We start from the raw sequence: 25,230 nt of genomic DNA, 5'->3' as shown, positions 1-25,230 counted from the left end.
ACTCTCTTTTATCCATGTTGAACATGAGCTGATGGCTAAACATCCATAAGGAAGTGTCAAGTGAGATGGGTTGAGATTTTAATTTGGACAGGAGGAGACAGGTCTCGAGAAGAGGTAGATCTGTGAGTTGTTAGCATGGAGATGGTAGCTGAATGTGTGTCTGGGGATGAGATTACTCAGAAAAAAATTATAGAGGGAGAAGAGAAAGAGATCAAGGACAGAACCTTGTGGAACTCCTCCAGAAAGTTGAAGTGAGGATGAGGAGGGTTTTACAAAGGACACACTGACGGTGCGATTAAAGAATTAGGAGAAGAACCATACTTCTTCTCTCAATGCTTGAATGTTCTCTCCTAGTCCCAGCCTCTCAACCTAGAGTCAAGCCATACCATTTATCCCATCAGCATCACCACACACAACCATTTCATGCACCGACTGACTCCATTCCCTAGTTTGTTCATACCTACTGTCAAGGGTTTTCCCCCACTTTGAACTTTAGCGTCCAAAAAGTGGGGACCTGCATGGACCCTTCTAAGCTTAATTCCTAGCTTAGATCTGATAACGCTGCCCCCAGCCAAAAATATAGCGTTTGGCACATTTCCTGTTCCCCCAAAACCTTCCGTGGGGAACCCAAGACCCAAACCCCTTGGATCTGAACACAAGGAGAAATTAGCCTTCCCACTCTTTTTCCTCCCAGACTTTCCCCTCCCTGGGTTACCCTGAGAGGCTACACTGATCCATACTCCTTGGATCTTAAATCAAAGAGGAATTACCCTTCCCCTCCTTCTTTCCCCCCACCAATCCCTGGTGAGTTCAGATCCAATCCCCTTGGGTCTTAAAACAAGGGAAAAAATCAATCAGGTTCTTAAAAAAGAAAGCTTTAAATTAAAGAAAGAAAAAGTAAAATTATCTCTGTAAAATCAGGATGGAAAATGCTTACAGGGTTCTCAGATTCATATAGCCTAGAGGGACTCCGCCCCCACCCCCAGCCTGAGATTCAAAGTTACAGTAAACAGAGGTAAAAATCCTTCCAGCAAAAGGAAAAGCATTCACAAGTTGAAAGAAAACAAACATAAGACTAATCCGCCTTGCCTGGCTACTTACAAGTTTGAAACATGAAAAACTGATTCAGAAAGATTTGGAGAATCTGGTTGTACGTCTGGTCCCTCTTTTTCCCAAGAGCGAACAACCCCCAAAATAAAAAGCACAAACAAAGACTTCCCACCAAGATTTGAAAGTATCTTGTCTCCTGATTGGTCCTCTGGTCAGGTGTCAGCCAGGTTTACCAAGCTTCTTAACCCTTTACAGGTAAAAGAGACATTAACCCTTAACTATCTGTTTATGACACCTACCCAAACCAAATCCTTTCCCTCTGGTGCCAAAACTCCCCACGTCCCTTCACCTCCTTCCATCTCTACCCCACCCACTTGGAAATACTGATACACACACCAGCCCAAGAACCCTTGCTATTTTTGTCTAGCTTCTCCACAGCTCAGAACCAAGCTAGTCAGCTCTGACCTCTCTCCTACTTGGCACTTCCAGGTTTGGAGTATCCCTCCCACCCAGCTTTCCAGGTTCAGAAAACCAATCCCTCAGTTCAAAACTATTCCCATTCCTTACCAACATGCATCATCACTAGGTTTGTGACCATGATGGTAAAGAGAACTTAGAGGCATTTAACCCAGCCAGAAGCACTGAATCATTAGAAGATATGCAGCAAGTCAGATAATGAGGAACCTGTCTCTAGAGAAATGGAATGAAAAGCTATAGGGAATACAATTTATGGACTGCCTTGTGGTATGAAGCAAGTCACTACCAAAAGAGGTTTTTCAACTACCCTAAGATGGCAAGCAAATATCATCACAGTAACTTCATATTAAGATAAGTGAACAGAGAAGTTGGCAAGGGACACAAGGACAACAGGACAGTTTGCTATCTCCCTGAAGTAAAAATACAAGATGTAATTGCAAAATTCGATGGGATTATGAAGTCATCTGGCAATTCTCCATTGGTGACCAATACACACTGGAACCAATTAAAAGGCATCATGTGGAATTACACAGTTTTTCCTTTACTTAACTATCAAGATCCAATTTGAATGGTCGGTGTTTGGTCTACAATTGCTGGAGACACCACAACCATCACTCCCTGATGCCATCAACTGTAGTAGGAGAAACCCAGAATTCAAGAACAGATTCAATGAAACATGGATTAATTGCCATTTTATTAATTATTGTTATTAGTAGTATTTATTTATTTATTTGCAGTGCAATAGAGCTAGAGACCCCAATCATAGATCAGGAATCCATTACACTGGGGCCTAGACAAATACGTAACAAAGAGACAGTCCCTGCCTTAAGGACCATCTAAATATAAGACACAGAAAACAGGTGGATACAACAGACAGAAAGGGGGAACACAAGGAAATAATGAGACAGAACTAGCCAGTATTTAAAGCACAGTTGCCATTTCTTAAGTCTTCACATATGTTCTGCTCTTACAGTGGGATCTTAACACAATTTAAAATTGTTCTTTAAAAAGCTTTTCAGTTCACAGTAACAATGGAATATCTAACCCTAAGTAAGTCTTCTGGTTATCACTTTGTTATAAACATGCAAGAGTGAATTCTCCTTTTTTCCTTTCCCCACACCCCATTATATTACTGGGAAAGTCAAGTTCTGCTGGAATGATTTGAATCAAGAGAGGCTCCAGGGTACAAACTATAATGCAGTTACAGCTGGTCAAATAGTATTAATTAAATAATTTGACAGATTTCACATAATTTTTTAAATTTTAAATATTTTGTTATTAGATTAATATGTTTCCATTAACCACCCATCTCTAGCTGAAACAAAGTAAACAATTACTAAAATTTCGTGGATCCACAACCCACCACATAGTAGTCCATTTGTTTTGGTTACCCAGACAAACCATAAAGAACAGACAAAATGTAACTTAACATACTATTGATTTCAAAATGTACATTTAATATTCTATGTATTCAGCAGTACATGTTTTCATGTATCAGCTGTAGGAAGGCACTTGCCAATCAAATGGCTTTTCCATGTGACATTTCTCATGAGTTTCATGTTTGTGGTTTAAAGCTAACTTTTATGTTTGAATCCAGTATTTCAAAGCAGCATCTGGGCAAAATATGCCTTTAATAGACTCCAGTGATTTATTTGTTTATTGCTTGCGACACTGTATTTGGCAGCTGAGACATATATAACAACTCCATGCAAAACAGCTGCAATCAAACACATGCAGTAAAGAGGGCTTTATATACCTTAAAACAATTATTTTTATAAGGAAAAAAGCAATCAATCATATGCATTTTAACTGAATGATACATCCAAGTTTAAAAAGAAATTTCCAGAGGATATTTACATTTGTGAATCCCTTTGCTTGTTCTTTTTATTATTAATTTATTATTATTATTATGCTCTAGATGATAGGTGGCAGTGCATGACAAATGCATCTAATTTCAGTGGGCTTGATGTCAGTTTGTCTGTTTTTAAAAAAAACTTGATTGTGCATTAGGTGAGAGGTCACTGACACTGAACACTGGCAGGTGTAATAACAACTATAGGCTCTTTGTAAAGGAAATGCAAACAAGAATTTACCCTGAAGACAGTCATGACAGTGCCTGCCTCCTTATGGTACCAAATGATTGACAGTTGTGACACCACATCAAGGGCAAGAGTCAGGACACTTGGTTGTGCTTCACAGAGCCATATAATAAAAGAGGCTTTAGCAGTGTCTCAGTGGAACTGATCCTTGCAGTTGATACCACAAAGCAACATAAACAATACATTGGATAGGAAAGAAGCTTTCCTATTAGCACAAAAACAACCTAAACTACACAGAATAAACCATTCTGACTGCATCTCAACACATGTTTTGTTAAGGTTCCCCCCCTTTTTCTTATCTGTCATTACATAAAGCACCTTTATTGAAGCTACCTGATCATTAATCACTGAGACACCTGCTAAGATAATTTTAGATTGTTTGGAAATCTTTAAGCCCATATGTGGAGAAAATGTAGACAATGCAAAAACTTGCTTAAGGTACTCTTATTTAACCATATTTTCACAAACTTTGCATTAATTTCTCAAATATTTCCCTCTCCCAAATTTAGTGGTTTCATATTACAACTCTTATTTTTCTTATAGAAAGTGACTGACAAACAATATTTATTTTTCTTAAGATTGCAATGGCCTAAGTTTGCAATATAATATCAAAAAAAGGACATGTACTGCAGAGAGATTGTGCTGCATGTTTGCTAATCTACATGCAAAAGATTAACTATGAAGGAAGTCTCCATTCGAATTTTATAGCTGTGTGTGTGTGTGTGTGTGTGTGTGTGTAGCATCCATATTCTATTCTTACTTTGTATGATTTTAGATTTTAGATTTTGACAATACAGCTTTGTTATATAGGCACCTAAATAAAAGAGGCCTGATTTTCAGAGTTAAGAGGCAAATGCTCACTGCCACTGAAAATCAGGCCACTTTTATTTAGAATATAAATATGGATTTAGGTATTAGCTATTGGCACCCACATTTTAAAATGTTGGCTTTTAACTTTTGCAGTCTATAAAGCTTCTGCAGTGTATACAAATAGTTTGCAAAGCACTTTAATGACTTTTGGTATAATATGATATTAATATAAATATGATATAAGATATTATTCATTAGTTCATCTTCTCTTGAAGTCATATGTACTTAATATATTTCAGTGTGCTATACAATGAAATAAATTGGTTTAATATCATGTCCCCTGAGATATAATGCTACAACTGCTTCGGAAACTCAAAAAATTCTTTACTTTACTTACTGAAATTCTTCCTTGAAATTAAATATTCCAAATAGCGGTGTGTGACTGATTCGAAAATGAAAGTCTGAGATGGCATGATTATGTTTTGCACCTGGTTGAAAAGTGTTAGAGATATTTAGCATTTATTAAGATTATGGTCTACAGAGATTGCAAATGATAAGATTTCTATCATGATCCCACTATCAAAACAATGAGAGGTGTATTGAATTTCTGGTCATATTCTGAAATGTACTGGAAGTCAATCCATAACGACAGAAGTAAGGACAATATTGCTCAAGACAGATCTTTTTTAGAGTCGTGGTGTGAAGTCTTGTCCCCAGTGAAGTCAATGGCAAGACTCCCATTGACTTCAATAGAACCAGTATTTTACCCATAGTGTTTCAAAAAGGGGAAAGGTAGAAGGAAAAATACTCATTAAAAAAGGTGCTAAGTGACAAATTATTAAGGTGGTAAATTTGCCTTTGAAATTTCCAAATACAGTAGAGCAAACATAGGCCTTTGGACACATTGCAGCCCTAAACTGAAAGGTGATAGTGAGAATTGTTTAAAGTATATTAGTCACTATAGAATTTTGCTTTTTATTTTTATTTTTGCTGAAATAGTTATTTTCAGACACAAAACCATGAATTTGTGTGTTTTCAATGTGCATCCTGCCCTGTTTGCGCAACTTGGCCAAAACTACATAGTTTATAATTAAAGGCAAACCACTTTGTAGAATGTAACTAATTTTTTACGTTATGATTATTTCATACATTATGCAGGAAGTCAGCTATGGATAAAGACAATGTAACAAAAAATACTTTTAGCTACATTGTCACTTGAAGACCTATTGACTTAGGGTTTAGCTGTATTTGACGATTTATAAAAATTGTTAGTTCCTTTTGGCAGTGACAGTGTTTTGCTCTTCCCCATCAGCAAGCACACATTTGGCACTTAATAAATAAAATATCCGTGGTGATTCCATGGGAAAACACAAAGCAGTACTTTTATTTCCTGGAGAAACAAGGCAGAACGCCCTTTGTCATTAACTTTGAAGTAAAAACAATCTGTGGTTTACAAACCTTCCAGTTGGTTAAGTCTATTTCTGAATTGCCGTTATATATAAAATTGAGGCCCACCACACCCTCTCTTATTGTTTTTACCATGCTTTTATGTTCCCAGAATTTTATCACCCCAATGGGTATTAATGAGTTTTTTGTCCAAATGCAGAAAGTATACATGACTGGAAAATATGCAGCATCTATTTGTGCAAATGGCTCATTTGCTGAAAGCAAAAACACAGCTTCAAGAATTAGTCAGGTGCTGGAGCCAACTGCCTGGTTTTCCTTCCTTTACAAACTTGCACATTCTCAAATAACTGAGTAGACAAACTATACAGTGGCAAACTTACTTTCCTGACAATCGTTTTAGAACACATAATCTCATTTACAAACTTGAACTTGCAAAGAGTTTTAAAAATATTCCTGACACCAGTTTACCTAATGTTTGCTTTGGGGGCGCTAAGCAGATATTTAGTTTTGTCCAATCAATGCCACTTAGAAGAGAATGTACTTATGTGTTAATCACCTGCTGGGTGGTGGTGGTAATCTATCCTTTGATCAAAGGAAGAAATACTGGTTTTACTTTACATCCTGTCTCTCTCACTCTCAACTGGCCCATAGCTGGAGGGATACATTTCAGGACTTTTCTTTATTCCTAGTATTTTGTTACTTATTGCAAACCACCACCAAAGACATCAGGACTAAAACCAAACACTCTTTGTGGTGCACCCGCATGACAGACTTCAAAATGGAAACAATATTTAAGTTAAACCTGCAAGATCAAGTTTGCTGAAATCTTCCAACACAGACAGCTTTTGAAAACTTCAACATCAGATCAAAGTTTAACAGACAGACTGAAGTAGCTATGAGGGAAATGGGTATTTTTAAAACCTATGAATCTCTAAGTAAATTGGAGTGTAGAAGTAAAAACATAGTATGGCACAGTGATTATTTTGCCTTGGTGCTTACAGCTGTTAAATTTTAGTACAGATTTCAGCTTTTTGTTTGAGTAGTATCTTTTTGTATACGAAAGAGTGGGCTCTCTTGCACCTTGGGTTAAAATGTATATTTGGAAGTACAGCCCATCAATACAGGAAGGGGAGGGGCTTTTCTTCCAACTTAATTATTCTGGGACACCATTTTTAGCAAAAACACCCGCAAACTCTTTTTTCTAATAAGTAAAACTGTGTCTGCTGAGGATTTACATACAACTTTACGAGGAGGATTACTATTAGTGTTCAACCCCTCTTCCTTGCTCTTTACTAAAAGTCAAGGTATTCCAAAACTTTACGATCACCGAACAAACAGGCTTCATCTCATCTGAAATCTTTTTCTTTTAATCACACTGAAGATGTCATATTAGTTGCAATCTGATCAGCTGACAAATTCAGTTCTAAGAAAACCCATTACCATTGGAAGATTATTTATTTTGTGCTTAAAATAAATTGAAAAACTAAATTTCTTAAATATTTTTCTAACACACACACACCCTTAATGGATTATCAGTTGTATAGCAAACAGTTGGGCAACTTCCCAATGGTAGGACTGCTAGCCAAAAGTTGGTCCAATAAAATATATTACATCACCCATGTTGTGCCTCTAATATCTTGGGATCAACACAGCTACAACACCACTGAAAACAACCAATAGCAGACTGTCAGGCTGTTCAGTTTTTCCATCCTCTTTCCTTTGAACTAATATTGGTGCGCTTGCCAGAAGGTAGGACAATAGGATATCCGTTATATTATAAGGCTTCTTCCAATGACTCTAGAAACATCTCAAACAAATCTCCAAACAACAAACCTAACACCAGAAAATGATAAACTGCAACCCTCAAGAAAGGTGGAAGAGAAACTGGGTCTGAACTGCTAATGAAATTAGGGAGGAAATAGTAAACAAACATTTAAAAATTTTCTAATGCTGAAAAAGGCCAACATATTGCTGAGAAATGATAATTTCTGCCCCAATATCCCGCAGACTGACTTTATGGGTGCTGAAGGAACACATCTTACCTCCTAGACAATTTGGTCTGTCTAAAGAGAAGCAAACTAAAACTAAAGAAGGTGGAATGATGTCTAGATGAGGAATGAAGAGTGGTGTTGTCCAGCTATAGCAAAAGGAGGACAAGAGACACTGGATATGGTTTAATCAGGCTGCAACTTTATTATTAGAGGTCTGGGACTACTTGGCAGATAAAAGTGTACAGCGCAGGTAAGTCCATGGTCATTTCAATAGCTACCTGGGGCTTATGCCAGCCCCCTCTTTTTTCCATCCTGCTCCCCAGCTAACCCATGCTGGGACTTTACCACCACCCCCATATGAGAGTTACGGTGGGAGTATAAAGGAAAGGGGTACAAAGATTGGCTCCCTGTTGTGCCAGTCACAGGAGCCATGAATGCCTTCCTCCCCCTGCCACATTCTGTTCCTTTAAGTCCTTTCCAAGCCATTTATCTGGTCACTGTATTCCTTCCCTATGGAGTACCTGCACTGGACAGCCGCCCCACACTTACATAATGAGCTGCGACATTATACCCTAACTTCTTTCTCTATGCACCATAACAAAGCCCCCTCAACCTGCCGTGGGTGAGGTGAAATCACCTTGGCCAATCTGGTAGTGAGGGAAAAATTCCTACCCAGCCCTCCAAGAAAGGAGTGACTAGTACAATTCCCACAGCGGGTCCTGACCAAACTTGGTATTTTGCCACTTCCAAATTGTCTTGGTTCTGACACTCAGAGAAGAAAATGGGAACATAAATACAATTTGTATGTGGGTACTTGACTGTTAGACTCCAAAAAAAAATAAATCTTCAGAAATAAGTGTCTGTACCAACAGCTATGGAGGAAGTTCTGCACATACTACGAAGTGAGAGTATTTTAATGATGTGGTAAATAAGAGCTATCATATCTCTTTGGGAAAAGATGCAATAGAACAGAGGAAAGGGTGATATCTATTAAGAGGCATGCTATTCCTGTGTTGGACAACCAGAGGGCCACATGGGGACCAACCAAGATATTTTTGTGAGTCATCAATTTCTGAAGACTTTCTGCAGAATTTAAGCTTCCCCTGCAAAAAGATCGCGAAAGGTGAAGCAATGCATTGCTGTCATATTGAGTGTGCAGATTCAAGAGTCCAAAATATTAGCTGTCACAATTTATACAAATGTTATGTTAACTCTGAAGTCTGATGATAATACTGCTGGTATTTACAATGTCAAATATTTTACTGATGATCATTTTAGCAGAAATATTCAATTAATGTTCTTTTCAAGTATGACTGAATCTCAGAAAAATTAGATGCAGATCAGACCTTTCAGGCATATAGATCAGGTTATACCTGACTCCAATCTCTCTTTGTAGGAGGAGTACTGGCTAGAAAGGGCATGGGGAAAAGAAAGGAGAACTCCAATGTACGTAAGACAGGTTGAGTAGGTCCAGGGCACAATTAATCTAGTACATTCGCATGTCTGAAACCACTTCTTGACCATCAATGATTGACCAAATATTATTTTCAAGTACCTACAATTATTAAACTTTGAAGTGGGGACTTCATTTGCAGGTGAGGGAGGGCCAAACGACTTTGCTGGCAACCGGCAGTACAGGAGAGGCCTTTGAGTGAGACTGAGGTAGAACACAAAGGATAGGGAGTCTGAGCTTTCTGTGTTACAGGAGAGTGAATTAATGGGAATAACAGGCTAGCTTAGGTAACCAGCAAATTGTCTGAGGGAGGGTTAGTAAAAATTGGTGTTTCTGCAGCAAGATCCATCTCCATCAACACAATATTGAAGTGGGGGACTGCAGAAGGAATTCTTCTAAAGTTGTTGGCATCGCAGCAGAGAGAGTACTTCATCAATAGTGTGAACAAAGTGGGACACAGTATCACTCATCACCCATCTGGATGATTTTGAAGAAAGATTAATTCGGTACATTATAAAATCTTCATAGGAAAGATATAGGTTTCAGTGATGTCATGACTGTAGTGCTCACTATGTTGAACTTGACAAGATCACATGGCCTAAATTGGTCTATCCATCTATCCTACATTTCAATATTGTGCTTATCACTACAGTATTGTATGTAACTCATCATCAATGTAAAGTTATCCTTGAAGAAATCAGTGGTGAATAAGATGATCTGCTGCACAAGACTGTTGAGGAGAAGGAAGGGGTTTTTTTTAAAGAGATAAAGGCATTTTAACTGTCAGGGAGTAGTTGAATTTATTTATTTATTCCAATTTATAAAACTCTCTCTATACTTGCTTGCAAATTATAAATGGTCCTGGGATATTCCATTTCTGATAGAATTAATTACAGCAAGGTGAATAATTTGTCAAATTTCAACTTTATTCCAGTCACAAATTGTCCATAAATAGTTTGCAATTTACACAAATGTATCAGTTATTCAAAATTTGCTGAATAATTTTTGGTCTGTGTGTAGAATGTAGATTTTGAGCACTTTGTTGTGTTTTTTTAAGTATTTGAAATTCAAGAAAGTGTTACTTTTGATGGAGATGTAGATCAGATGGTTTGGTTTCTGTTCCCTAACTGGATTAATATAACCCTTAGACTCAAGCTTCCAGTATAAATATTTATGCTTCAAGTTCCAAATTCACTTGTATATATTCACTAACAGTTGCTTAAAATTCACTCTTTCCAGGAATGTTAATGCTATTGAACATGTTCACTAGTAGATCTGTGGAAAGAAATCACAAAAAGTGCAGAAATGCAACCACAACAAATATGTATTTGAACAAATATTCCACTATTTTGTTAAGATATTTGATCTGCTTTAGAGATGATATCGCATCTAAATGATTTGATTTTCTCAATTCAAGATAAAAATCAATTATTTTCTGATATTGTTTGTAAGCTTCCCAAACAAGGGTTTTTCATAGACAGGTTAAATATAATGCTCTTTTCCACTTTCTGACCTAACAACAATTTATAAAAAATATTATTAATTTGCATTTCATAGCATATACAGGTCTCAAACAGGGATCAGGGCCCACTGTGCTAGGCACTGTGATTGTTGTTTCTATGCTGAATGGATTGAGAACCTTCAAGGTTTATTTCATCAAATAAATTTTCAGGTTGTTTGCAGACACATTTTCATCTACAGCAGAAGAAGCTGAGACCAAAGTTCAGACACAATTTACTGACTTACATTGCTATGATACAAGTTTCAAGAAAGAAACTTATTGAATTTATATAATAAAAATTCCACACCTAGATACTAGGGTGACTGCTGTAATATAAATACCAAAGATAAGATAAGGATTAGATAACATAAATGCCTGCCTAATGACAGCCAGAGTAAGGTTATAGACCTGCTATTTGTGCAAATCTCTTTGGAAATACTTATATTTGTGAACAGATCTTTTTTGTACTATGAACAAATCAAAAGACTGCAATTGCCTAACGGATGCTGGGTGAAATCCTGACCCCATTGAAGTCAATGGCAAAACTCCAATTTTACTGTCTGACCTTAATACTGTAATATATTTTGCCACATCAGAGCTAAAACCAAATATCAAGAAACTGGTTTCTTTCCAGTCTTCCTATTGATTCTCCTTCTTCTGGTGATCGCATAGCATATATTTTGTGTTTGTAGGAAGTATTGTAAAGTGCTGCATTCACTTACAGCACAATACAATTTTTTTTTGAATGTGCATTTAGCTAATTGAAGGGCTATGTACATTTAATGAAAATTAGCTCTGCCTTGTCCACTCCTGAGAAGAATTGACATAAAAATACTAGTGATGACATTCTACAGACAAGGATGAAAGTAACTTCACACTTACTTTGAAAGTTGCACATTAAAACTATAGATATTTCTAATAAAAATAGAAATACTATCACAAAACAGAGAAAGAGTTCTCTTAAGTCCCTACCCAGCTTGCAAAGGAAAGTTCCAGGAAGGATTTTCCTTTTGTTCAGTAAAAACAAGTTCCAGGAAAATAGTCGAACAAGAAGCACACCTAAAAAGTCACAAATCCAAATGGCCCTTGGGCTCCAGACTACGTAGCAACATCTGTCTAGCTAATTAAACATAGAGCTAGCATTCATACACTCAAGCTCGTTCTTTTTTTCCACTGCTTTTGCCTGATATGGGCACTCATTTCAAAGTGAACACGTTTTTCTAAAGCACCGCCTCAACACAATATTCAAACACGAAACCATTTATTTACAAACCATTTGATATACTGAAATAAAAAGTAAACAATGGCTATTAGTTACTTTCCTCCAACATATCCTTATTTGCATAATTTTTGTGATACTTCAAAGTGCTCCCAGGAAAGAACTTTTAAAAAGGAGATTTAAATTAACATGAACATCTCTGTATATGCAGTCACATTAGATTCAATGTTGTATTGTATTTAATTTGAAAAACAGCCCTTTTCCTTCTCTTCCCTTGTAGGACGCATCAGAGACACTGAATAGCTACCAGGTACCAGTAAACAAACATTAAAACTATATTGCCTTAATCTTGTTAATAGCTTAGAAGCCGTAAAATTACACCCATACTGCAAATAATTCCTACCTTGAAGGATGGTTCCATTATATAACTCTAAGGTCTCTCTAGAGAAGATATTCCCTTACCACAGTGATTTCCTGGCCAAGATTTTAATAATGAGTATCTGAAGTTGGGTCCTAAATCCATATTTAGAAGCTTAACTTTAGATTTCTGTTTTTGAAAGTGTTGGCCTTAGCTTGAAGTTGACACTACCTAATGGTGAAATTCGTCCCTGTGCATGATTTAAATCCTGTTTAGCCTTAGGGATGACTAAAATGGCACATGGGCCTTCTACTTGCCTTAATCCCAGGAGTGAATTTCACCCTGTTCTCAAGATAAAAAAAATTGTACAAACTATCCCTACACACCACCATGTTTGATTCATGTCACAGCTGCCAAAAAATAAAATCTACAGTACTGGCTGCCAATCTGTTTTGTGTCTATTTGGATTATAGACACACATGGATGAGTAGGTGGCAAAGTCCCAACTATCTTTCCATGTCTGCTGCACATTACTGGTAAACAATAGAAAAGGAAAAGTGAGCAGTTATATTATGACTGCATACCTCAGGTGTGTCATGAGTTATGCTCTTTGAAAGCCAGGTGCTTTCAGTCACCCATAATAGACTGCTATATAGCCTAAATTCTTAAAACATGTTATTGCCTTTATGGTTTTTAAAAAAAAAAAGTAAAGATCTTGTTTCTAACAAGCCTCAACCAGTACAGTTGCATGTACTGTCAAATTTCTTGGCCAATCAGATTTTCTCATATAGCCAATCTGTTTCTTAATGAGTGATGAGCGCTCTGTGACCCTACCATACATTCCTATCCAGTCAGTCTTTTATTCCCCCATCTCTCTCTCTCTCTCTCTCTCTTTCATGGGTTGTCAGCACCAAAGCAGTAAAGTTAAAAATTACATTAGAGGACCATATTCTACCATTTTTACTCATGCAAAGAAGTACCTTACTAAGGAAGTAGGCCTGTTGATTTCAGTGAGACTACTTGTGTGGAAAGATTCAAATCAACACCAGTAAGGTTGGTACAATCTGATCCAAAAAAGGTAAATAATGAACATAAGGCAAAATTGGAATCTAGAACACAAACCCTCTCAAATTTCAGGGGCTTCTGGATTTAAACTCTCAGATCAGAACCTATTCCTACAGCTGTTATTGCAGTTAGATCCACAAATAGAATGGGTCTATTTGCCCATTTAGATGTAGCCAAAATCTCAGCACAATCTCAGAAGACCTAACTCTCATGCAGTTTCAAATAAAAGCCATAGTCTAAACCTAATGTCAATTCAGTCCTTGAAAATGAGAATCATAGCTGCTACATAAAGCCCACAGATAGATACATCTAGATTCAAATACTGACTCCTGATTCCATCTTTTAAAAACACTGCTCCTAATTCCCTGCCACACACAACTACTAGTTTGACTTAAATTAATAACCATTCATGCTAACATTTTGCTTAGTTATGCAAGGTACTGAGGGGGTACCCAAAAGAGGTGTTCAACACCCCACAAAATCAGGCCCGTTATTGACCAATTACATGAAATTATTCACAAATCAGTATTTCTTCCACTTCTAAATCTCACTATACTTTCTGCAACAAAAAAATGAACAATAAGTGAACTCTGAACTAGATCTTCAGAGATTCTTCAGAGCATCACTTACTGTAGATTTGTGCCAAAAGCAAACAACATATGGCAAGAGGGAAACACCCTTTTTTAATCACAAAGGTTTTACATAGCAGGGATTTATACTGAAGTTTTTCTCAAACATGCAATTACATCAGAGTTGAAGGTGAATGAAAGAAGAAAAGCAGCAGTTAATTCCACCACATTCTGACTCAAGACATTCCCAGAGGCGTTTCAACACTGCTATTGCAGCTACCTCTGTATCAAAATAAGGAAATAGAATAGCACTAACAGAAAAATATAACATTTAAATTTGCAATTCTAATCCCTATTCTGTGAATAGAGAGAAAATCAGCAGCGTAATCTGCAACTTTGTTTAAAAACAGTTTTGTGCACAGAATAGCAAAGAATTTTGAAAGCTAGAAGAGTTCAAAAGACATGAACAGAAAAAAATTTATAAGGCAATAAGCATCAGAAAAAGTTTGACGGCAAATGAGTTAGCTGATTATAAAAATCCCCCATCCTTTGGTTATTCATTCAATATACTAAGATAGATCAGTGAAAACAGAAAGTTATTACTTTTAACACTGAAGGCTGCAATTTCATTCTTTGAAGTAAAAAAGTACTATGTAAAAAAGAAAATTGTGTCTGTTGACCGTTCCAGTAGAGGAAAATGCACCACCAGAGCTCATGTGGAGGAAAGCTAGACTATGGAAAAATTCGTCTTGTGGTTAAGGAACTGAACATGGACTCTGAAGATGGGGGTTCAATTCCTATCTTCAGTACAAAGTTGCCCATGAGCTCCTGGGTAAATCAATTAACCTCTCTGGGCTTGTCTACATCACAAAGTTGCAGCGCTGGTGAGGGGGTTACAGCGCTGCAACTTAGGAGGTGTACACATCTGCAGGGCACCACCAGCGCTGCAACTCCCTGTTTGCAGCGCTGGTCGTACTCCCGTTTTGTCTCGGGTGTAGAGGATCCAGCGCTGGTGATCCAGCGCTGGTAATCAAGTATAGACACTTACCAGCGCTTTTCTTGACCTCCGTGGAATAAGCAGGTATCCCAGCATACCTGAGGAAGCCTCTGGTAATCAAGCTGGTCTCCTTCCCCGGCTTGCTCTCGCGTTCCCCGAACCCCGAGCAAGCAGGTCTCCTTCCCTGAGGTTTGCTGGGTGGTTCGGGGAACGCGAGAGCAAACCGCGGCGAAGCTGGTCTCCTTTCCCGGTTTGCTCTCTCGTTCCCCAAACCCCCGAGCAAGCAGGTCTCCTTCCCTGCGGTTTGCTGGGTGGTTCGGGGAACGCGAGAGCAAACCGCGGGGAAGCTGGTCTCCTTCCCCGGTTTGCTCTCGCGTTCCCCGAACAAGCAAGTCTCCTTCCCTGCGGTTTGCAGGGTGGTTCGGGGAACGCGAGAGCAAACCGCGGCGAAGCTGGTCTCCTTTCCCGGTTTGCTCTCGCGTTCCCCGAACCCCCAAGCAAGCAGGTCTCCTTCCCTGCGGTTTGCAGGGTGGTTCGGGGAACGCGAGAGCAAACCACGGCGAAGCTGGTCTCCTTTCCCGGTTTGCTCTCGCGTTCCCCGAACCCCCCTTGAAGCCGCCCAACAGCGCTGCCCACATCTAACACCACTTGCAGCGCTGGTTGCTGTAAGTGTGGCCACTCTGCAGCGCTGGCCCTATACAGCTGTACTAATACAGCTGTAACAACCAGCGCTGCAAAATTGTAGATGTAGACATACCCTGTGCCTCAATTTCCAATTTGTAAAATCAGAGCTATTAATACTTCCTACCAAACAGGGATGTAGTGAAGATAAGTTAGTTCATTTTTGTGAAGTGCTCAGACATTACAGTGATAGAGGCCAGAGAGAAAGATATCTGCAAGGGAAAGCAAACCATGGACACAAATGGAAGAATCTGGAGGAAAGTCTACAAGGAGAACTATACAGCTTTCCTCCTTACCACCTGGGAAATTTCACAGGATTTGGTCCAGTCAGAAGCACACATATCTTTCCCAACTCTGACAGTGCAATTATCTCGGATTTTTTTTTTTGAAGTGGTGAATGCCTATTAACTGGCATTGCAGTCTTAGAAGAAGATGCCTTGCTTTGCCTTGCCATCTGTTTATGGAACATCCTATTTTCAGGGTATGTCTTCACTACCCGCCGTATCGGCGGGTAGCAATCGATTGCTCGGGGATCGATATATCGCGTCTCATCTAGACACGATATATCGATACCCGAACACGCTTATATCGATTCTGTAACTCCACCAACCCGAACGGAGTTGCGGAATCGACAGGGGGAGCCGTGGACATCGATCCCGCGCCGTGAGGATGGTGAGTAATTTGATCTTAGATACTTCGACTTCAGCTACGTTATTCACGTAGCTGAAGTTGTGTATCTAAGATCCATTTCCCCCCGTAGTGTAAACTGGCCCTCACACTTGCTCAAAAATGAGTGTTCACCAACACTGTTTTTAAATTTGCCCACAAAAACAATCCAAGAGCAGTTTTTGTCCTTTCCATTTAAAGAATTTACTGAAACTACTTTTATATTACAGACTTATATAAAAGCAGAACTTAATGTATTTTGGATATCTGCTAACTTTAAAAAAGGGTTTCTTAAATATAATTATTTGGCTTTTCAATCCAAAGTGTTTCCCCAGTTTTAGACTTGTCCTTTCAGCTGAAAAGAAATGAATGTTTCCACTGAGCTACATATTGAGGAAGATTCCATGAGAAGAAAATGTTGCCAGTGCCTCAGCTTCCAAGAATATAGACTCGGCTGCAACATTCAGTTATAAGCAGCTGGCACTGTGACCCTACTAAAAAGATGGAGAATTAAAACTGGAAACATTTTGAACAACTTTAAGAATTGAAATTTTGGAACATATTCTCTTGAGGTTTATTTCTCAGAGCTGTTGATTTTTTTTTAACCTTTAATTTGAATTAAGAGTCCAACTGAAATAAGAGTACATATACAGCTTACATACCTTTTATAGGGACTCCACATTCAAAAAGTGTGGCATTGGCTTGTTCTAAGAACTGCAATTTTCAGTTCATGAAGTTCTAACACTTAATACTCCAAATAGTACATGTGCAAAAACAACAAATAAGGGTGTATATTCAGAGAGACGCGATGGATTCACAGTTCAACTGAAATGAGTCTATTATTAGTGTTGAGCAAAATTTTTTGTCTGAATTTTTTTCAGCAAAATATATGGAAACACCAAAACATTTTGTGAATTCATGTCAGTTTTGCTGAATTGTTTAGTTTGGAATTAAAAACCCTACACAAATTTTGAAAGGGTAAAAACATTTCATTTTGATATTTTTGAAATCAGGCATTTTGATTTTTTTTAATCAAAATTACTTGTTGCTTCTAAATTTCCTTTAATTTTATTTTTAAAAATCCCAAACCTTTCAAAATGGTCGAAATTAAAAACAAATAATTTAGTTTCAGGTCAAATGAAACACTTATTTCAACCTGATTTATTTATTTATTTATTTTAGGGTTTTGGTTTGACAAAAATTCTGGGAGGCAGAAAAGAGACTTTTTTGGGGTTGACCCAAAATTAATCCCCCCTAGCCCTAATTTTTCAAAATTGTCAGCTAACAGAAAAGTCCACTATTTGCCCAGCTCTATTATAGTGCAGTAGGCCTCTTCTGTGCCTCTGTTTTGTTACAGCTTTTGATTTGCAGCAACATTTTGTTAAATTCTTTAAAAAAGGATGCAGTAAATTTGGGGGTCCTGATTCTCCAGCTGCAGAATCTGAGTAATTCCCATTGAATAAAATGGGAGTTATGCATATACATTAACCCTTCTATGAAAATCAAGCTAAACTAAGAATGGAGGAGTTGATGGCCACAATTGTCTGGCTATACTGAAAGAAAGACAGGAGACATTTGACATGGGTTTAATCAGGCCGCAACTTTATTATTAGATGTCTTCGACTACCCAGCAGATAAGTGTACAGTGCAGGTAACCCCCATGTTTATTCCATAATTACCCGGGGAGCTTTTACTAGCTCTCCCTCTTTTTCCATCAAAGTCCCTCTAGCAAATCCATTGCCAGGACCTTACCATCCATCCCCACCTCACAGGAGGGTTAAGGTGGGCTATAAAATGGGGGGTTGGCTCCCTGCTGTACCAATCAGAGGAGTCCCCAACTGACCGCCATTCGTTCCTTTAATGAACACCTCTTTTTAAGTCCTTTTCCAAGTCATTTATCCAGTCACTGTATACCTTTCCTATGAAGTACCTGCAGTGCACATCGGCCCTACACTCAAATAATGAGTAGTGACACATAGCCTACCGCCTGTCATACCATGCATGAACAGAGCCCTTCCGGAAACCTTCTGGGGGGAAGGCAAAAAAACCCCAACTGGACTGAAGCCAATATGGTGGTAAGGGAAAAATTCCTTCCCAGCCCCCCTAAAAAAGGGATGACTAGCATAATACCCACAGCAGGTGTTGACCAAACCTGGTTTTACCACCTAAAAGGGAGGAAGGGTAGGCCCTGCCTCAGCATTGGTCTGCGTAAAAAGGAAGGCTCCCAGCACCACGCTGCTCCTTGTCAAATCCTGCATTCCCAGGGGAAAGTCAGTGACCACTCTGCCCCTTTTGCAGCAGTTTTCATCTCTGCCCCTCTGCCTCCCTCCTCCCCCCAGCCATAAAGCACTGTTCCCTTTACTCGGCCAGACTAGCCAAAAAAAACAAACAAACAACCTGCTTAAAGCTGCAGGGTGGTCGTTCTCCCAGTTAAATAAAGTTGGGGGAAGGCAGAGAGAGTTCCCTTTTACAAATATTGACCTTTCAAGCTGTTGATCCATGGACTAAACAGATTACCATTCCCATATTTGATTTTCATTTACAACTATTCAGTTACTGATACCTTGCCATTATACAGGTACATATTCATAATTTTTCATTTTGATTTGAGCATGGATCCTGCTGTAAAGGGGACTTGATCCTCAGCTAGTGTAAATCTGCATAGTTCAGCTGGAGTCAATGGAATTACACTGATTTATACCAGCTGAGGATATGGCCCAGGATCTCTGCCAAAACATATTAATGTCCACATCTGTATTTTTTTATGAATCAGATCCTAAAAATTGCATATGTTTCCAATTTTAAAAGATGTATTCTACTCTAGTGCTTTTAGAAAATAAAAATGTTCTTGTATTGCATGAAACCAATTCTGCCCACAGTTATGCTGGTGTAAATCTGGAATAAATCCATTGAGTCTGATGGAGTGACTCATATTTACACTTACATAATTTAGAACAAATTTGGTCCCATGGCTTTAGTATTATGAAAATTCAGTGATTAAATCGTCACTGCAAATTGCCATTCTTGTGACAAACTCAAATTTAATTCTGACTCCAACATGGATAACAATGTACTTGTAGCTCCTATTATGCCACATAAGCAACCTTTTAATTTTAGTAGGAAAAGAAATGCCTCTCATTTAACAAACATCCCTCTCAACTCAAAGGCTGCTTGTTTATTCTCTATTACAGCTATAAGAATTAAATTATGTCTTTAGGCTCCCGAGAAAAGAGTTTTCAACAGCAATATATACTTTGTATGTAAGTTTCTGAAATCAAAATTAATGTGACTCTAAAAGATCATTATTAAGATGTTGTTCATGCACAAAAATATGTAGTAGAATAGAGTTGTTACAACCATAACTTACAGTTTGAAATGTATAACTAAGTAGTATTGTGAAAAAAACAACAACCCTCATGAACTACCAGAACTAAGGTGAAAGATTTTTCCTAGAAATCTACATATTTGTGGTCCAAGTGTTTTCAAGTTAAACTGTTGCATGCTAACTTCAATTTTCCTCTGACATACTAATATCCCTCTCATTCATTCCTGCTAGTCTCTTGTTTCTCTCTTATGTTCACAATTAGCTTTTGATATAAGTTTGAAGCTAAAAAAAATGTCCTACAGGGAACATAAACTGAATTAAATTATACTGAATCTGAGGTTTAACATTACCTCAGCTGACTGAAAAAAATGGTATCTATGTATCATACTCTTTGCTTTGGAAAGGGGGAGTCTGTTTAAGATACGTCTTGTCCCATGTATTGATGAGTCTCCCGGGAGCTCTTAAATTCTGGAGGCTGAAACCATCTGTTCACTCTAATACTGGGTACAGTGTAAACTTCCCTTCACTCTCAGTTATCATCAGCTTCATTGACCACTGACATAGTCACGTCTTCCCTAAGGGTTTATCACTACTGGAACTACTTCTGAGCAACATTTTCAAAACTGTAGTAAAATTCTTCACAGCAATTCTAAAAGATTAGATTTTTTTTTTAAAAATAGACAAGTATCTAATTCTGAATCTAAATAAATGTGAAGGGATAACTAATATTTTCTGCTTACCCCCAGTTCATTTTACTTATCTTTTGATCTACTTTATCTATATAATGAGATGCTATGGACCAGATTCATTGGACCACTCTGCTCCAGAGTGCATAAAGATACAGCTGAAACCACCCATATCTTCTCATTTAGTTCTATATCACCACTACCCAGAGGAGGTGGCTGGAGAGAAATGTGCCTTGGTTATGCTCAGTTGGTGGACAGTCCCTTGGGAATCATTGTTACCCAGCCTAGGTTAGGATAGCTCCCAGGTTGCTCTCAAGTACACTGAGAAAGAGCTCAGTAGAGAATATTGGAGTGGAACAATGCTGCAACAGAGAATCTTTGCCTTATAACTTTAGAAGCCTGGACAGAAATATTAATTATTGCCATGAATGCTATTCCCATTATAGCACTCAGCCACTTAAAAATGCACCAATGAACCAACTTAGCAGACATCAAGACATCATCCTCACTTCGAGGGATTGCCAAAGAAGACCCATTATAATATTGCTTTGTAACAAAACATATTTATTATTTCTATTTTTAATAGCAATAAGACATTCCACAGTGTTCATTTTCACTTGGATTATTACCCTTAATTATTAAATTCACTTAACCTTAGGCCTTATCCATCACACAAGAGCCAAGACACGCTCTTATTGCCCAGTGCTTTTGCCCAGTGTGATTCAAAATTTGAAAAGCTAAATCTTGGACAGTATTCATTCCAGTTTATCTCTATAACATCTTAAATGAATTCTAACAAGAATATTACTTTAAAATCTTGCAATACAGCCCAACAATCATGCTAAATGCCAATCTCTTTTTATGCAAAATAAATTTATACAAATTACTGGCTTTGCAAATACTATGCTTCCTGAATGGTACACTCAAGCTGGTCAGTAGTCTCGTAACATATAGTTTCTTTCAGAAACTTATCACTGTCCAGGTATAACATCCAATATCCACAACTTCAATATCACGATTAATACAAAATCTATATCTAAATAGAAACTGAGAGAAGCCATTTCTCATAAACTAGATCATCAGGGGCCTGATTCATCTACCTTACAGAATACAGGCTGCAGGCCACTTGGCAAAATGTTCCCTGCAGTCAAACCACTGTCAACTCCTGTTCTGCTAGTATATCAGGATCTATCTGGCACACCCTACACAATGAGTGGAGCTAGTCAGGGAGACAGTGGGGCCAAGCTAAGCCATCTAGGGCAACACCTGCTAATAGAGCTCTTATGAAGAACCCGTGAGAATTTAAAACAGTCTTCCCCCATTCTAATCCCCAAGGGAGGAAGATGGCAATGCCTCTTACACTACCTGATGTGAACACCCCTGCAGGCAGAAAGAGGTCAAACTGCATACTCTTGTGATCATATGGGTGAAGCAAGCTCTTAGCTTTCTTCTTTCCTATGGCCATGGTACATTATTATAATGTTTATTTATTTTTGTTTTGTTTGGACTCAGTTTGTGGATTAAATAAAACACGTACATTCTTACAAAATGAACATAAGATGCCTTATTATTACTCATATTTACTTTCAAAAGCCTATTATCAAATGAATACCCAATAAGTTATTTTTCCCTTAGGAAGTGGTCTATGTCATGAGGTTTTCACTTTATGATAACCTATCCCAAAGGTCTCACACTAAAACCATTATTCTTCTGCATCGGGAGGCCTGAATGGGATTAACTTTGTAATCACTTTGTATGTGAGACAGTCTCCCACCAGGGGTATGATTTGCTACATTTGCAGCACTCCCAGCCTATGCTGACTTGGAAGGAAAGATCATATATGATATTTATCAGTGCTCTGGAATATAACAATATGATATAAATTACACTGGCAACCGAACAAAAAAATCCAACACTAAAACTTTGTTAAAACTGGAAATACATGTGTGCCTGAAAAGTAAACAAAAATCTGCTTTACATATTAAGAACAGAAGAAAAGAATCTGACAAACAGTTGAGAACTGTGCTACTTGTAAATCACACAAGAAACTTATTGAAATAACATGCAACTTTAGCTGAACAGCACTTGCTAATTACTCACAGCACAACATGAAAACATCAAAAACCCAGACCTCTACTAAATTTTCATGTGAAACAGAACTAAAGTTTTTTGTTTTTTTTAAAAAGAACCCTTATTAGCAGAACAGAGGAAACTGGGACCAGAAGTAGTTAGAATATGTATGCTAGGTGCTGTTGCATTGTTACTATACTGTGTGTGTGTGTGCGCGTGTGTACACATTATACACATGTATATTATATAAACATATGATGTAACATTTTAAGTTGAATCAGAAAAAAAGTGATTTTAATTGTATTTTGATAAACAAGTTTGGTTTTGTTCAGCTGTTGACTGGTACCACACTCTTCAGAATAATCATTTTATTTTACTACTCTGGGGTGTTAAATTTCGCTATGTGACGTGGAGTTTTAACATTTTCTTTTTTAAAAAAACACAAACCATTAAATAGGAATATCACTAATTCAATATCACCTTACAATCATTATGTACAATGAATACATACTTTCAATTAACAAGAAATTACTCTCATGAAGAAAATGTTTATTCTGGAGATGAGAGTCTCATCAAGTCAAATCACTAAATCTTATACATCCATTTATTAAATTACAATTCATTCATGCATTTTTCCATTTTTTTGATGACAGATACCAGAAAAATAATGTAGGCAACTTCAACAAGGGCTTGATCCTGCAAATCATTACTCATGTGAGTAGTCCTTGCACCGATAAACACTCCCCCTGAAGTTAACAGAACTGTTCCAGTGAGTAAAGCGCCACTTACATTATAAATGTTTTGTACAGTTAAATCCTGGGGCCTGATTTTCATGTACATTAATGCCGCTTTATACTACCAGAGTGGTGTAAAGTGCCCTTAGTTTAAATGAGAATCAAGCCCTATGTCATAATCATAGGGCCACTGCCCTATTTTGTTAAATATAACTTACAAGACAAGAACCTACAAGTGGCTACGCACTGAACACATAATTGACAAGTAATGACAATATAATACTCATAGTTGAAAATAGTTAGCATAATAAGCTATATTTTTCTATTCTTAAACTTCATGGACACAACCTAGGACGTAGCCTGTCATATTATTTGAGTCAGAATGGAATTGGTGTATTAGAAAATTGCAACTTTCCTTACCAAGCATGTATTTCTCAATTTAAATTTTCACAAAAATATAATGTTTCATTTATTAGCATCACTTTTTCATGCACATGAACATATCAGATTCTTATGGGATGCAATATCTAAACTGTGCCAAGTATTTTAAACAATGGATATTCATTTTTAATCTGAAAAAATTCTGAGTTCTTAGATTGGCTTTCCCAGCTGACGTAACATGGCAGGTTAACTCCAGTTTAAAGTTTACTGCTAGAGGACATCATTCTTATCTACTAGTGACAGGAATCCATTATTCACAGGAAATCCACAAGAGTGGATGCAAATTACTTGGAAAAGAGCACTTTGGACCTAAAAAATTAAACTGCTAGAAACTGAAAAAAACAAAAACTTATATTGGGCGAATCATCATGCTTTCAAAAAATTGCACATTATTCTAATCCCCTATGGCACATAAGAAAACATCAGATTGTTACATAGGCAAATTTCAACATACGTCTCTGAATACAGTTTAAAATTAAAACATTAGACTACAACTTGAAATAGATATAAAAGATGGTTTCTCACCCCTCAGAATAAAACTGGAACTTTCGTTTATAGGAATGGCTATGCCCATATACCCTCCTCATCATCCTGCGTGCCAGATATTAGGAGATGCACAGAGAAGATGTTAGCATTGGAATGAAAGAAGAAAAGATTAGTTACCTTGGTGCATGTCAAGGTACAGTGATCTTGGCTATTAAAAGCATGAGTTACAAAGAAAAAATTTTGCACTTTTAAGCAGCAAAAACAACTGAACAATAGTTTTCTGTATATCAGAGAATCTGCATCTATAGCAACCAGTAAGAACAATGAAGTAAAACATTCTTCCCACCCAGTTAGAACTTTGTGTCAAAAGTGGATTATAAGATTCAATATTAAAAGATTATATATTTTATAAAAGCTGATTGTTTCCACGCGATGTGAATCCACGCTTACTGCAGAAACAGTTTAAACCGTGTAAGCAAGCAAAGAAGTAATTACTATAATCAAACAGCTTCACATTCTGTAAGGTTAAAGGATACAATAAAAACTGCTGAGGAATCAAAAATTTCTTTTCAGTGAAGTATACTTTTCTAACATATAATCAATCAAATATATTATTTAACCAAGCCTTAAATACCATATATTGCTAAAATACTATAAGCCAGTTTCTTTGCTCTTTTACAGGTTATTATGGCAGGGTTTTTTGCTAGTCTCAGTAACAGTTGCTCATGAAATTTTCATAAACTCATATTTAAAAAAAAATCATTATTTGGGATACTGCTCTAACAAAAAAGAGTGTTCTTTCCATTTATTATAGGCTTGAGGTAATATGTGCACCAGAAGAATGAAATGTTCTTCCCCTGAGTATGTTTATTTGCAGATTACAGTTTTTAGTATGTTCCTTCATCTCTCTATTCAGAGATACATGTATATGAACACAGGCTACACTTATCTCTGTGGACTTTCGTCCTGAATGCAGGAGTTAGATATGTATGAATACTAGGAGGAAGATAAAACAAAAAATAATATATAATTTTACCTGGCCTTTTTTCTTATATGATACTCAGATACCTAGATAGACAGATAAACATATACCATGTACATGTAATATGTGTTTCATTTAATTTAACATTTCAGAACAAATAAAA

At 37.4% G+C, this 25,230-nt stretch overlaps 1 protein-coding gene across 5 annotated transcripts in view; it reads right to left on the bottom strand.

The window, feature by feature from the left end:
- Positions 1–25,230, bottom strand: part of ERC2 (ELKS/RAB6-interacting/CAST family member 2) — an 845,311-nt gene that overhangs the window by 158,397 nt on the left and 661,684 nt on the right. For all 5 annotated transcript variants that reach the window (XM_050958427.1, XM_050958428.1, XM_050958429.1 and 2 more), the window contains one exon: positions 24,125–24,190. In XM_050958427.1, coding sequence (XP_050814384.1) covers positions 24,164–24,190 — 27 coding nt within the window. In that variant the 3' untranslated portion in view covers positions 24,125–24,163. The remainder of the gene's footprint in view (positions 1–24,124; positions 24,191–25,230) is intronic.

The sequence above is a fragment of the Gopherus flavomarginatus genome, chromosome 6, assembly GCF_025201925.1.
Source record: "Gopherus flavomarginatus isolate rGopFla2 chromosome 6, rGopFla2.mat.asm, whole genome shotgun sequence".
Lineage (NCBI taxonomy): Eukaryota > Metazoa > Chordata > Testudines > Testudinidae > Gopherus > Gopherus flavomarginatus.
The sequence above is the reverse complement of the archived record's forward strand: the minus strand, read 5'-3'. Positions and strand labels throughout refer to the sequence as shown.